Below are 14,034 nucleotides of genomic sequence, written 5' to 3' on the forward strand. Positions count from 1 at the left end.
CATAAAATTTCAAGGGATAATTAGTTAATTATAATTATAATTATTGAAAATAATTTTTTGTATTAACTTAACTTAAATAATCATAAATTACTTATTAAATATATTTAAAATGTTGGTAACTAATTTACTAATTAATAATTTTAGTGAATATATAACTACATTTATTGATAAAATAATGAATTAAATACATTTTTATAAATGTTATTGATTTATTATAACTAAATAATTAATTATATTAATTTTGGTAAATCAAAATCAATTAATTAATTAACAATCGTATAAATTACACATAAAAGCCAGATGAAAGGTACGGAATAATATATTTTTTTTTTAATGATTATTAGAGTAAAAAGGTAAAAAATAATCTTGAAAATTAATAATTCAGTCTATAAATATTTGTAATAATTTCCTTAAATTTAATATTTGTAATTTTCCTAAAAAATATTCTTAAGATTTAATAATTTTTTTTACCTGCATAAACTAATTAGGTATAAAGATGTCTACGTAGCAGAGCGGAGGTAAAGATGACTTTCCCGTCCCTGACCCGACCCTTACCCTTATTTTGCAGAGCGGAGGTAAACATGACTTTCCCGTCCCTGGCCCGACCCTTACCCCTATTTTGCAGAGCGGAGGTAAACATGACTTTCCCGTCTCTGACCCGACCCTTACCTCCATTTTATTCTCAATTTATGCATAATTTTCTATTAAATTTTATAAGGATCGAAGCAGAGATTCGCTACCGAATAAAAATTTAAAGATATTAATAAAACTTTTGAAAGTATAATGAAGTATTTAAGAGATATTTTTGAAATAAAATATAACAATTTCCTCCGAAATTAAATGTAAGCGTAGTTATTTCTTTAGCGGGTATTAATAAAATATCATAATTTCATTAAAAAAAACTAACCGTAAATTTATTTTTGAATTTCTGAAGTATTATTAAAATTTTTGTAAGTTTCGAGATCCGAACTTGACGTTTCAAGGATTCTCTGTTCATCTTCGTTCAAGGCAGGACACATTTGACCCCAATGAGTTACATACAGTGACTCTAGCTAAGGTTGTCAGCGGTCTAGATAAGACGCAACGCAGGACTCTCAATTGATATAAGCTATGACTCTCCAACAACGATTACCGACGAGGACAGCAACAACAAACGCAACCCTTAAGACAAAGTCTATAGCGAGAACTCAGAAGGCGGCTAAAAATCGTTCGAAAGCGAGTAGCTAAGACCCTGGTTCCGGGAAGTATTTATCTTAATTTATTTAGATTTAATGTTTGATTTTTTAATTTATTATTATTATTATTTGTAATTTTTATCTAAATTAAATGACGTGGGAAAAGATACACGCTATGAAATGGTGTGTCTTTTGAACGACGACGACGAAATAATCAAACAAAACCGCCGTTGATTTTTATATATTTCTTTGTCGTTCTGTTTCTCTCTCTCTCTCTCTCTCTCTCATAGCTGTTTTCTCTCTCTCCTCTTCGAGCTCTGGAAATTGCAGCCACTTTCTTGGAGACGGAACAAGAAAAATCCGGAGCTCTTCGAAATTCTGCAATTTTCTCATCTGAATTCCTCAATCGGAAGCTTCATCAAATGTTAGATTCTCTTCCGCCGGAGGTTTTGTTCTACATCTTCCTCAAACTTTCCTCCAAAACCCTCATACTCTGCAGCTGCGTTTCAAAACCATGGCGTTCTCTAATCACCGATCCGGTTTTTGTCGTCTCTCACCTTAATCAATCCAACACGAACCGCGGCGGTGATCGTCTACTTCTCCTCCGGCGGTGCTATGGTACCGGTAGCAAGAATGGCGAGCGCTACTCTCTGCATTTCGATACTGAAACCTTGGGGATTTACAAGGAATTGAAGCTTCCTTATGTTAATTGGAATGAGAATTTTAAACTGGTAGGTTCTTGTAACGGATTGTTGTGTTTGTTAGGTTTGGATATTTTCTTGTGGAATCCTTCGATTCAGCGATTCCTCGCTGTTCCTTGGCCGAGCGATATCTTCACTGTGTATGGAACGCCGTACAAGTACGCGCTTGGATTTGGCTTCGATTCTCGCGCTAGCGACTTCAAATTGGTTAGGTTAGTGTATATTGAAGGTGAATCGCCTTTGTATGATTATGAACTTCCGCCTAAGGTGGAGTTGTATCAGCTTAGTACGCGTTCTTGGCGACAAATTATCGATCCTGCTCCTTGTTATGAAATACTCAAATCGCAATGGACACAGATTTTTATGAACGAAGCTGTTCATTGGATTGCGTTCACTCGAAGCCGCAGAGGCTTTCGATGCGTAATTCTGAGGTTCCATATGGATAGTGAATCTTTCAGCACAATTGCACTTCCACATAGTTTGGTGAATGAATTTCCACAGAATTTGAAAGTTGCAGTGCTTGGAGGATCACTTTCTGTTCTTCAATGCGGCTGGTATCCTTTCGGTAATAGATACGTTTCATCTGTTTGGATGCTGAGAAAATATGATGTACCTGAATCTTGGACAAAAATTCTGAGTGTTGATCCATCTCAAGGGCTGGGAATGGCTCTCCGTTGCAGGGAAAACGGTGAGATGCTTATGACATCTAGAAATGGAGAACTGGTTTCATACAAACCAGAGAATCAAATTGTGAAGGGGCTTGGAATTCGTGGAGCTCATGATTCTTTCTTTCTGGATACATTTGTTGAAAGCATAGCTCTGCTTAATCAAGGGAAAAGAATCGTGAAAGAAGTGCTTGAAGATGACGATTGGGATGAATATCATGGAACTTCTGCAACTCTCAACTAAAGCTTCAGATCGGTAAGCAATAATGTTAGTGTAAATTGATTGAAATTGTTTATTTAGTTGCAGTTGAATTGCATCCTGTTCATGTGTATGTTAATTGAAATTGAATACTGAGTTCCATTTGATTCTGTTTTCTTGAATGATTCTATTGAAGTTTGAGTTCATGAAGCTATTTTCAAGAACCCAAAATCAATTTTGAGAACTATGGATTCTTTCTAAAGTTCTTGAAGACATAAAAAAGTTAGATAATGGAGATTAGGAGAGGAATGAGCGTTTGAATTCTCGAATATATGATCACGAAAATTTGAATTCGTTAGTAACCCCTCGTTGGAAAACTAAGTTAGCGATACTCTCATCTATTCATACTATCTTGCTCTTGATAAGAAAATGTCATGCGTCTTAGTTATGTTAGATGAATGGCCTCCCACGTCCGAGCGACCCCTACCCGCTCAAAGTCCATCATCTCCTCCCCAAACATTGTTTCGTCGACATGGGTCGTATCAATTTGTCTCTCCTAGGCTACCGTCCAAGTTGTTTTGTTGATTCATGGGTTAAATTCTTCTAAGAACGGGATAAAAAAAGAAAAAGTAAAAAAAGGCTAATTTTGATTTAAATTTTGATATTTTTAATTTAAATTTTGGGAGCATAAGATAAGATTACCAACTCCTTTTCTACTTTTTACATGGAACAATGGTCGAATTTTGTTCCGTTCTTTCTTTAAAAAGAGGAAGCGTACGAGAAAATGGGAAACAAGAATCAGAATGTCACTAAACGAGTCTTAGTGTTCTATTAGACACACGGGCTCTATGCGGTGACCTCGATAACTAATTACCACAAGATTATTTTGCAATATATTATTCAATTACGTGCATACATATCTAATAGTAAAAAGAGGAATGTCCCATATCACATTAGTAATAAAAAAAAGAACTTAGTTTGATTTGACCATAGTCTCGAGCCCGTTTGAAACAACTTACATAATCAAAAACTTTATTCAATCAATGTAATGACCTAAGCCCACGGCTATATTGTCCTCTTTGGGCTTTCCATTTCGGGCTCCCCTCAAGGCTTTAAAACGCGTATGCTAGGAGAAGGCGGTTTATTATCCTCCCCAACCAATGTGGGACATCACAATTCACCCCCTTCGGGGCCCGGCGTCCTCGCTGGCACTCTATCCTTCCTCCAATCGATGTGGGACCACCCCCAAATCCACCCCCCTTTGGGGCCTAGCGTCTTTACTGGCACACCGTTTCGTGTCTACCCCCTTCGGGGAACAGCGAGAAGGCTGGCACATCGTCTGGGCGGTTTATTATCCTCCCCAACCAATGTGGGACATTACAATTCACCCCCTTCGGGGCCCGGCGTCCTCGCTGGCACTCTATCCTTCCTCCAATCGATGTGGGACCACCCCCAAATCCACCCCCCTTTGGGGCCTAGCGTCTTTACTGGCACACCGTTTCGTGTCTACCCCCTTCGGGGAACAGCGAGAAGGCTGGCACATCGTCTGGGCGGTTTATTATCCTCCCCAACCAATGTGGGACATCACAATTCACCCCCTTCGGGGCCCGGCGTCCTCGCTGGCACTCTATCCTTCCTCCAATCGATGTGGGACCACCCCCAAATCCACCCCCCCCTTTGGGGCCTAGCGTCCTTACTGGCACATCGTTTCGTGTCTACCCCCTTCGGGGAACAGCAAGAAGGCTGGCACATTGTCTGATGTTTGGCTCTAATATCATTTGTAATGACCTAGGCCCACCGCTAGCAGATATTGTCCTCTTTGGGCTTTCCCTTTCAGACTCCCCTCAAACGCGTCTGCTAGGGGAAGGTTTCCACACCCTTATAAGTGGTGATGTGTTCTCCTCTCCAACCAACGTGGGACATCACAAACAATTTGAAATTAGCTCGATACCGTAAACAAAAAGTCCTAAAACCCTTATACTGAAAAAAAAAAATATGGAAAAAGTTCGGGGGATATTTAATCTTTTTAAAATAATGCGACACAAAATAAACACAAATTTAAATAAAACAAAGAAATTAAGGTATTTACCCCGATTTAACCCGAGGGCTAAGAAAGAAAAACAACATGAATGCATCCATCTTAGTTTTGGTCCCATGATTATCACTATAATATTGTTGTCTGTATAAGAATGTCTTTCTTTTACCTGAAAAATAAGAGTAACATGTAAAATAAATTGTGTCTATGGATATAATGAAAATTATTTTAATGAAATTTTTAAGAAATTATTAAAATTATTATTTATGAGGATTTAAACCATTAGCGCTGAGCAATAGCGGAGAAGATAAATTCGGATTGGAGTCGAGCTGTGTAAGATTCAGACAACTATGGCTTCTTACTGGAGCTATGGATTCTCCGTCTCAGATGCTGCGATTCCCTCTACTAGCAGAGCCTTCATCTCCAATCCACAGCCATGTCGTCTACGGCTCCCTGCATTTCGAAAGCCCCATACCAAAGCGAACAGAATCAGAACTTCCTTCTCTGCATTGCCTTTCGACCTCTCCCCTCCTCCGATCGACGAGGACCTTCTTGTAAGTTTCTTTCCTCCTTTTATTATACTTTGTTGATCTGTTTACTTCGGTAGAAACTGGAGAGGAGGGAGAAACTATCGCCAAATGATTTTGCTTTGAGACTGATGTTTATAATCGGTGCTTGCGGAGGCTGTTTGTTGTTGTTGTTATTATTTTTTTGCTGAAATTGTTTCAACTGATTTGGCTCTGTCGTAAAAATTGGAATGAGACGCTATTGTTTATTGGCATGTTGGAGTTATGATATTTTAACTGATGACATGAAGACATATGCATTTAAATTAGGGAAGAGGAGGAAAAAGAAAGAAAGCAATGTGCTGGTATGCTTGATTTCAGAGAAATGATTCTCAAATCTTGTTCGGAGATTGAGAACCGTCCCTCGTTTTCCTTTTCAGACGGCGGTTTAAGACTGTATTATTGCTAACAGTTGTTTTATGTGCTAAATTCCAATTGAAATGTTAGTATTTGCAATACTCTAATTTAGATATCTATGATGGACAGGAGGCTGCGACTACTGAAGGTGCGAGGATTTCTGATGATGGGATTATTGAAACTTTTCATAATGATGATGAAGCGCTGGATGCAGCCAATAATGGGGTTGCAGTATGTAGTCTTTCAGCGTTTTTCTTACTGGTGTCATTTTTCTTTTTTCTTTGTTTAGTTTGAGAACTTTTTATAGCTCCCTTTGGAAAGAAAACACTGTTTATATGCATCTCTAACTGTGTTAATCTGGTAATATTCTCAAATATATGAAAGCATTTCTAAATTGCTATTTGTCTGAATTACAATATGGCAATTAATTCTTTAGTACCCAAATGAAGTCAGAAGATGGATGGATGAATTAGAGGCAGTATAGTGTGCTGTAGAAGTCTAGATGGTAATAATTTTCATAAGATGGTCAATTAGAAGCTCTCCTCCTGTGTGTCTGCCCTTAAAAATATTGCATGTGTCACGAGAGTTAGCTTTTTGACTGTTAGGCAAGACCATTAGGTTTGTGAGGAAGAGCAAACTTTTGATAGGCCTTTTTTTTTCTATTGTTTATCTTCCTATCTCATAGGGTAAATTGTCACCTCTTTTTTTAACTTTTATAGATACTCCACACTTTTGTTCAATTGGAGAAGTTTCTTGTAACTCACATAGAGTGGAGGTTTTCTCCCTGTTTTTGTAATTTCATATTTCAATGAAATTGTTTCTTAGAAAAAACAAAAGTTATATCCTTCACAGTTGATTTTTTTTCATATGTTGTTAATTGTTAGGTTGTGGATCTCTCTCATTTTGGCCGAATAAGAGGTACATTCTCTTCTTGTTGTCTAATTTTTTGTTGCACTATTATTTATGAGTTTGATCCTACAGACTGCGTATAAAAGTTTTGCCGCCATCCTTTAAAGCATTCCATGTAATAATATGGAGATTTATGGCTGCTTATGATTTTAATGAGTTTGATCTTACAGATGTTCTTTCTCTAAAAGATTTTGGAATTGCTTATGATTCTCTCTCTTTAACTTTTTATTTTATTTTGATTATTATTATTGTTTTTTTTTAACTTAATCATGAACATTTGTTTCTTATTTTTGTTTTTCAAGCTTTAGCTTAAAAATAATAATAATAGAATGATAAATGATGTATGTGTATATGTCTTTGCTCCTTTGAAATATCATGGCTTTGGTGGCCCATTCTTTCTTAAATGACCTCATATTGTAAAAGGAAAAAGATCTTGTAACAACATGAATACATTACAATTGAGTGTGAAAGAAATAAAAAAATATTTTAAGTTGAGTGATTTTCCCCCCCAAGGGATAACGTTGGTGGCAGGGGGTTGGTGTGTTTAGAAATTTCCTTCAAGGTTTTAGGTTCAAGCCCCTTGGTGGAAAACTTAATAATTGAAATCCTTGTTGTATCTTTGAGCTAGCCTTGGGTGAGGAGATGATGTGCAAAATTCACTGCGCAAGAATATATTAATTAATGACAAATACTAACTAATTCTAATGCAATTAAGCACTCAAGAATAGATAATTAAATTCTAGCAATCCTCAAGTATGGAGCTAAAATTACACAATGATTAAAACATGAATCAATCAGCAAAGGTTCTGGAATTGGCAGAAATCCTAATTTTAGTTTTAGGTCTCGGTTGTTTTGCAATGATATGGCGTGTTGCAGAAATACTGTGGAACTGATGAAACGCTGTAGCATTTGTGCAGCAATAGCGCGCAGTGCACTAACAAAATTATCAAATTAATTTTCAAAAACTATTTCTAATTCGTGAACTCCAGTTCTTAAGTCAAGATTAACACGTCTATGAAAGCCCAATATTAAGAACATGTGATTAGGTCGAATTTTCTAAGTATACAAGCCAAAAGTATATGCCTGTACCTTTGATCTACCCCTTATTCAAGACATGAGCCTATTTTTGGACAAGAGACAAACTTTCCATTGATATAAGAAAGCTAGCCTATTCTCCACTTGTACTTGAAACCTGTCCTCCAATGGACCTGGTCCATGAAACCACAGGCCACATGATCACAACTCATGTGCCTTCAAGATCACATCGTCTTCTTTCCTAGCCCAATGGACTTTGTTTGCAATCAAGACTTCATTGAGCATTTGTCCACCAGATATAAGTGTACTTTAACGTCCTAAAATAGTTTAATTGTCCACCAGATATAAGTGTACTTTAACGTCCTAAAATAGTTTAATGCACAACTTTCTTAAATCAAATTTTATGCAGTCATCTTCTGTACTGAACTTCTCATGCTTCTCAACCGGTGGTTGAGATTTTCCCACAAATCTTGAATACTACAGTATTTAGTGCTTTTGCGACCATTTTTCTTATGAAACTGATGCATTTATGTACATGAAGTTAGTGGAGAAGATCGTTATCAGTTTCTTCAGAACCAAAGCACAGCTAATTTTGAAAGTCTCTGTCAAGGACAAGTAAGTTTGAAATAGGCATATCCTATTATAATCATGTTTGGTTATATTCAAATTCTCTAATAATGGAATTATATTAATAAAAGATTGATGTTTTATGTTCTTTTTTCTGTTAACTACAGGGATGCAGTACTGTGTTCGTTACGCCCACTGCTCGGACAATTGATATTGCACAAGCATGGATCATGGTAATGCTGTCAAATAATATTGCTCCATGGTCCATGGTTTTCTATATCATAACTTGTTCGATTTCATTATAATATTCACTTTTTATACATCGTGTTAACAGAAAAATGCCATCACATTAATTGTTTCGCCAGTGACCCGTGAAAGCATAATTCAGATGCTCAACAAGTAGGTGTTCTTGTAAGTTTTTAATTGCCCCTTCATGGGTTTTTTGCTTTTTTCTTCTTGACTATAAGTTTCCTTGCACTAGAACCATAACTTGAGAGTAGTAATTACGAAACATCAAGACCACAATTAAAAATTACATACAAACTGAAAAATTACAGGAAGGCCTCCCAACCAGAATTAATCTCAAAAGATGGGTAATTGGGAAAAGCTCCAGAGAGCTCTCCAAGAAACTGGATGGGTCTTTATCAAAGATGAGCTTTCCACCCAAGGGATCCTTCTATTTCTGAAAAACCTCTATCTTGTAAACCAAATCCCCGAAACTACAGATTTAACAAGAGAAACCCATAAAACTGTTGCCTTCTCCAAGGGCGTGACTGCTAGGAAGATTAAAAATATTAAAATTTACCTAAAATTGCCCAACATCGAAGATTGAAAGGAAGCATCCCACGTTAACACTCTTAGAGCATGAAAACTTATCAACCTTTTGACGTGATAATTAAAAATTGCGTTGAAAACAGATTGGAACAAGCTGATTTCCAATCCAAGAGTCTTTATTATTATTATTTATCTTTTAAAAAAATAAAAAAGAAAAAATCCAAAAGGCTTTCCAGAAAGAATTTTCTCACCACTGCCTACCATGGTCAAGGGAAAACTTATCATAAATATTTCTAAACTTTATCACGTTCCACCAAGGGCTTCCATAGCTTTCACGTATATTTATTTTTGTGCATTACCCGGAAACTTCTTTCATGGACACCCTAGCCACCACGTAATGTCACAGTTCACTTGATTTAAATCCTCTTCGTGGGCTTCACACTCTCAAGCTTTTTGTAAATTTTTTGTTATTATTAGCCAGGTGATTATTTCAGATTGGACCCTCTTTCTAAGGTTTATTTGATTGGTCTTTTCCTGTTGGGCTGTTTTTTTTTTATGTCTTTGTATATTCTTCCATATTGCCCTTTCTCATAATAAATAAGATTTTTTCTTGTTTACATTATTTATTTACATGGAAACAATATTTTTTATTGATAAAATAAAATGAGATATTGCAAAAATAGTTGCAATTCATTTGCATTTGGAAATCAAATCTAAAAAGCCGTTTGATTAAAAGAACTCCATTCTTCTTCCTTTAGTTTTTAAACCCTAACCCATCATCCTCCGAAGGATCAACTACAGAATTCCATCCAATAAAATGTGATATCTTTTAGGCACCGTGAAGTTTCTGAAAGAAGTTTCTCATATGGTTTGGTATTTCTATCTGCACTTAACAGAAACACAAAAAGAGACTATAATAAACTGGAAGATTGGGTCACACCAAATTGCGTAAACACTTTCCTTGGAACATCATTGTGAAAAGGATTTGAGTACACAGTCTCATGTTAACCTATAGTGTCATAGTTTCAGAAATTTATTTCATCCATTAGTCCAACTTAAGACAGGCAAACAACATAATTTATTTGATTATTCTAAGGAATGTTGCATGGACTTTCCATTAGTTATTGATTCGTGGAGACGGGGAGGACAATATTGGATTACCAAGCTTGATTTGCTAGTGATCATACTGGTGAACATTAGTGTGCTAGCTATGTGTTAGATTTTCCTTTATTCTTTTGTATTATTAACTTCGTATTGTGGATCTATATTTATTGTTTATATATGTAAGAAGACCTTATATTTGATTTGAATATAAAAAAAATACAATATCTTTATTCTTCCTAAACTCAAGTTGGCATAAGAGCAGCAAACGAAATGTGGTGTAAAAATACAATATCTTTATTTCTTCCTAAACTCACTCTTTCTCCAAATTGGTGTCCATTATGTAAGAAAAGAAACGAATCACAAAGCCACTTATTTATGCAATGCACATATGCTCAGAATTTTTGGACAATGATTCTCAATATATTTGGATGACATCTCACATTTCCTAGGGAGGTAAAGGATCTATTAGATATAGCCTTAACGTACCACCCTTTCGAAAATACAAAAGGCCTATTGTGGAAAAACTCATTATGGCTTTCTTTTGGAGTATGTGGAAAGAGAAGAATAAAAAAATATTTGCAGAAAAGACACAGACTTATACAAAACTTTTCGCTAATGTTGTTGACCCAGCTATATCTTGGTATAAACTGTCTAATATTTTTACTCCTTTAGTTAAACCTCCCTCGTTGTAAATTGGGAAGGTCTTTTGTAAACATCATGGATATTACATCCCTATTGTAAATTTTAATCATCAATGAAATTGTCTCTTAGTTAAAAAAGAAAGAAAGAATATAGATTAACAAGATACTAGAAGAGTTAAAATTGTATTAGAGAACACCTATACGGGACTTTTATATTATTAACTTTGTATTACAGTTCTATATTTATTATTTTTATTTGTAATATTTTTCCTTACTGGTAGATGATCTTTTTTCTATATAAGAAGACCTTGTTTTTGATTTGAATATAGAAGAAATACAATATCTTTACTTCGTCCCTGAATTCATGTCTATGGAGGCTAAAACGTATTAAGTTGCACACGTCTTTGAATATATATTGTCATATATTTGTGTGTATAGTTTATTTATGCATATAATTTTTTTTCTTTTCTATGTATACCATTTATTATTCGTAAGTTTACAAAAGAATTTTTTACTAGGTACATATTTTTGGCGGACAAAGTAGAGATTCAAGATATTACCAAGCAAACATCATTGTTGGTGTTGGTGGGACCTAAAAGTAACCAAGTAAAATAGCACTATGCAGTTTTCATGTACAAGCAATATTGTTTTTATTCTTATTTCTGGTTTTCACGTACTAATTTTTGATTAACCCTCAAATGCAAGCAGATCATGGAGGCTTTGAACCTTGGTAGTATAGCTGGAGAACCATATGGAACACATCAGCACTTTAGCGTAAGCTTTTATTTCTAATTAAAGCTATCTGGCATTACTTTCCTTTCTTTTTCTAATGAGAATCAATGTTAAAATATTGAGATGTGACAGAAACACTCCCCTAACATTCAAGGGGCGACAAAAACTTGTTGAAAAATTAATTATAAAAGTTGTTTTGTTCTAGCATTACTAATCTAGACTTAAATTACACAGTTTGGAAATATGTAGATGTTATTTGGAATACCAATGAAATTTGGAATCTTATTGTGCAGGTTAATGGTATGCCAATTACCGTTGGGGCGGGAAATATCATTTCTGAAGAAGGTTTTTCACTGTTGATATCACCTGCTGTGTCTGGACCAGTATGGAAAACTCTAGTTTCTCTAGGCGCTGTTCCAATGGGCTCAGACGCATGGGAAAAACTGAGGATATTTCAAGGTGTACATCCCTCAACCTTTTTCTGCTCTTTGGTGTTCTGGTCCAATGTTGTTTTGTGCACTTGAAATTTTAATGCCTTATGTGAATTTTGATCAATATGATCCTTTACTGTGGACACTGTTAATCTGTAGTTGTGACTCAACAAGCATCCTGACGTGATAATCTAATTCAACGTCTAAACTATTTTTGACGCTTTACCTTTTTTTTTTTCTTTTTCTGTTCATTTCTAACTGGGAGTATGTTTAATCAGATGCCTAATCTTTCCCAAGGTGTATGAACTAAAGAACTATAATAGCTTAAAGAATACTCTAGGTTCATTCCATAGATGTTTAAGCATTATCAATGAGATTTTTTTTATTAGACTCTCTATCAACAGCGCCAGTGCTATTCTCCATCTTGGTACTAGTTGGCCTGAGTTGTCAACGGTTTGCAGACATCTCTATGCGTTAACAATTCATCTCTATGGATGGATACTCCTTTCTTGTTTAGTTGGGTGTGGGTAATTTTTACTTCCTGTCCCACCGTCAATTTGTGGTTTGTATGTTGGAAGAAAAGTTTTTTCTCTGAAGGCGGTAGACTTACCATCCGTTGGTTTTGAGTTGTGTCTCAAATCAAGAAATCCATGGAAAGCTATCTTTGTTGGGCTTCTCCTTTTCTTTTAGTTTGTTCATTGGTCAAGAGTGATGAGTTTGATACTTTTGGGAGGATAAGTGGTTGGGGGATACACCATTTTTGCTCTTTGTTTCCTTGATTATACCATTTTTCTTCTATGAGTATTCCCTTAGTAGCGTCCGTTCTTCCTACTTCTTGGAGATCTTTCTTGATTATACCATTTTTCTCTCAATACCTGTGGATGTAGCCAAGTCTTATTTTGTTTGATTGGAGCTCCTGTTATACCGTGAACTCTTGTATGACTTGATAATTTGAGTAAGTTTTGCAGGTATGCCAGCTCCTCAGAAAGAGCTTACTGACGAGTTCAATGTACTCGAAGCTGGTCTTTGGAATTCAATTTCTCTCAACAAGGGTACTCATTTCTTGCCATAAAATTTCATCACACCTAGCATGGATCGATTATTCAATTTTTAATCTCTGTAGGTTGTTACAAGGGACAAGAGACCATATCTAGACTAATTACATATGATGGAGTAAAACAGAGATTATGGGGACTTCAACTATCAGATTCAGTGGAACCTGGCAGCCCAATAACTATTGATGGGAAAAAGGTAGCTATTTGCATTTTTTAATCTACGTGGAAACTTAAATATCTTGGCAGCGGACTTGCGATTGCGCGACACTCACTTCTCAGCAACAAGTAAGTTAAGCCAATTTGTTTGCGCATCACCTATGGCCAGACAACGTATGCTCGAGCCTCTAGCCCCGATTTAAGAAGAAAGTTTTAGAAAACGGGGGCAGAGAGATTTTCGAAGGAGAGTTAAAAGCAAGATTTAGTGAGAGATTAAAAACAGTGTTATATAGCATGCAAGCAAAGGCAACAACAACTTAGCCGTATATAACTATTCGGGTAGGGAATATTATGTCCCAACCAATTCATGAACCTCTTTTCCCTTTCTCAAGAGTGATTTCATAGGCTTTATGAAACTCCTAAGAGCTGTCACTGAAGAATTTCTGCCCTTTGCCTCTGCATGAGCATGAAATTTCTGAACTGCATGACCATGTTTTAGGTTGAATATGTATACGTTTTGATTCAAATTGTGTGTAGGTGGGAAAGCTGACAAGCTATACACCAGGAAGAAAAGGGTTGGAGCATTTCGGTCTTGGCTACATCAAGAAGCGAGCTGCTTCCAGTGGAGACACAGTAATTGTTGGAGAAAACACCATTGGTAGGGTCGTTGAAGTTCCCTTTTTGGCTCGACAACCGCCACTGTCCAACAGCCCAAGTAACCTGCCTCGAAGCAGTGTACAATAATTATTGCTAGTTCTCTGTTCTTGATCCAATGCTCTATGTTTCTTTAATGATGTTTAGATACAGATACTTAAGACTGATGGTTTTGGAACCCTGTTTGTGCATATCATCGGGGTTTGGTTGTACTTCAACTGTATTTACAATATCAAACCACATTTTTTTTTTACTATTTGCCTAGGTAGTGAGCTAGG

At 36.0% G+C, this 14,034-nt stretch overlaps 2 protein-coding genes across 2 annotated transcripts; both read left to right on the top strand.

The window, feature by feature from the left end:
* Positions 1-1,425: 1,425 nt before the first annotated feature.
* On the top strand, positions 1,426-2,946 carry LOC111792195 (F-box protein CPR1-like). Its single transcript, XM_023673537.1, has one exon. The coding sequence runs from the start codon at positions 1,598-1,600 to the stop codon at positions 2,783-2,785; it is 1,188 nt and encodes a 395-aa protein (XP_023529305.1). The 5' UTR covers positions 1,426-1,597; the 3' UTR covers positions 2,786-2,946.
* Positions 2,947-5,063: 2,117 nt separating this feature from the next.
* On the top strand, positions 5,064-14,009 carry LOC111793857 (putative transferase At1g60990, chloroplastic). The gene is made up of 12 exons (XM_023675919.1): positions 5,064-5,329; positions 5,828-5,929; positions 6,583-6,616; positions 8,184-8,257; positions 8,377-8,442; positions 8,544-8,608; positions 11,247-11,334; positions 11,437-11,502; positions 11,754-11,919; positions 12,860-12,943; positions 13,015-13,142; positions 13,640-14,009. The coding sequence occupies exons 1-12, from the start codon at positions 5,126-5,128 to the stop codon at positions 13,844-13,846; spliced, it is 1,284 nt and encodes a 427-aa protein (XP_023531687.1). The 5' UTR covers positions 5,064-5,125; the 3' UTR covers positions 13,847-14,009.
* The last annotated feature ends 25 nt before the right edge of the window (positions 14,010-14,034 follow it).

Source organism: Cucurbita pepo, chromosome LG04 (genome assembly GCF_002806865.2).
Source record: "Cucurbita pepo subsp. pepo cultivar mu-cu-16 chromosome LG04, ASM280686v2, whole genome shotgun sequence".
NCBI classification, from domain to species: Eukaryota; Viridiplantae; Streptophyta; class Magnoliopsida; order Cucurbitales; family Cucurbitaceae; genus Cucurbita; species Cucurbita pepo.

What these genes read in the sequence shown, in the direction of transcription:
- LOC111792195 (XM_023673537.1), top strand. Translation starts at nt 1,598, where the DNA reads ATGTTAGATTCTCTTCCGCCGGAGGTTTTGTTCTACATCTTCCTCAAA.
- LOC111793857 (XM_023675919.1), top strand. Translation starts at nt 5,126, where the DNA reads ATGGCTTCTTACTGGAGCTATGGATTCTCCGTCTCAGATGCTGCGATT. An exon ending in CAGCCAATAATGGGGTTGCA is followed by an intron (nt 5,930 to 6,582) that starts GTATGTAGTCTT and finishes GTTAATTGTTAG; the next exon opens with GTTGTGGATCTCTCTCATTT. An exon ending in GAACACATCAGCACTTTAGC is followed by an intron (nt 11,503 to 11,753) that starts GTAAGCTTTTAT and finishes CTTATTGTGCAG; the next exon opens with GTTAATGGTATGCCAATTAC.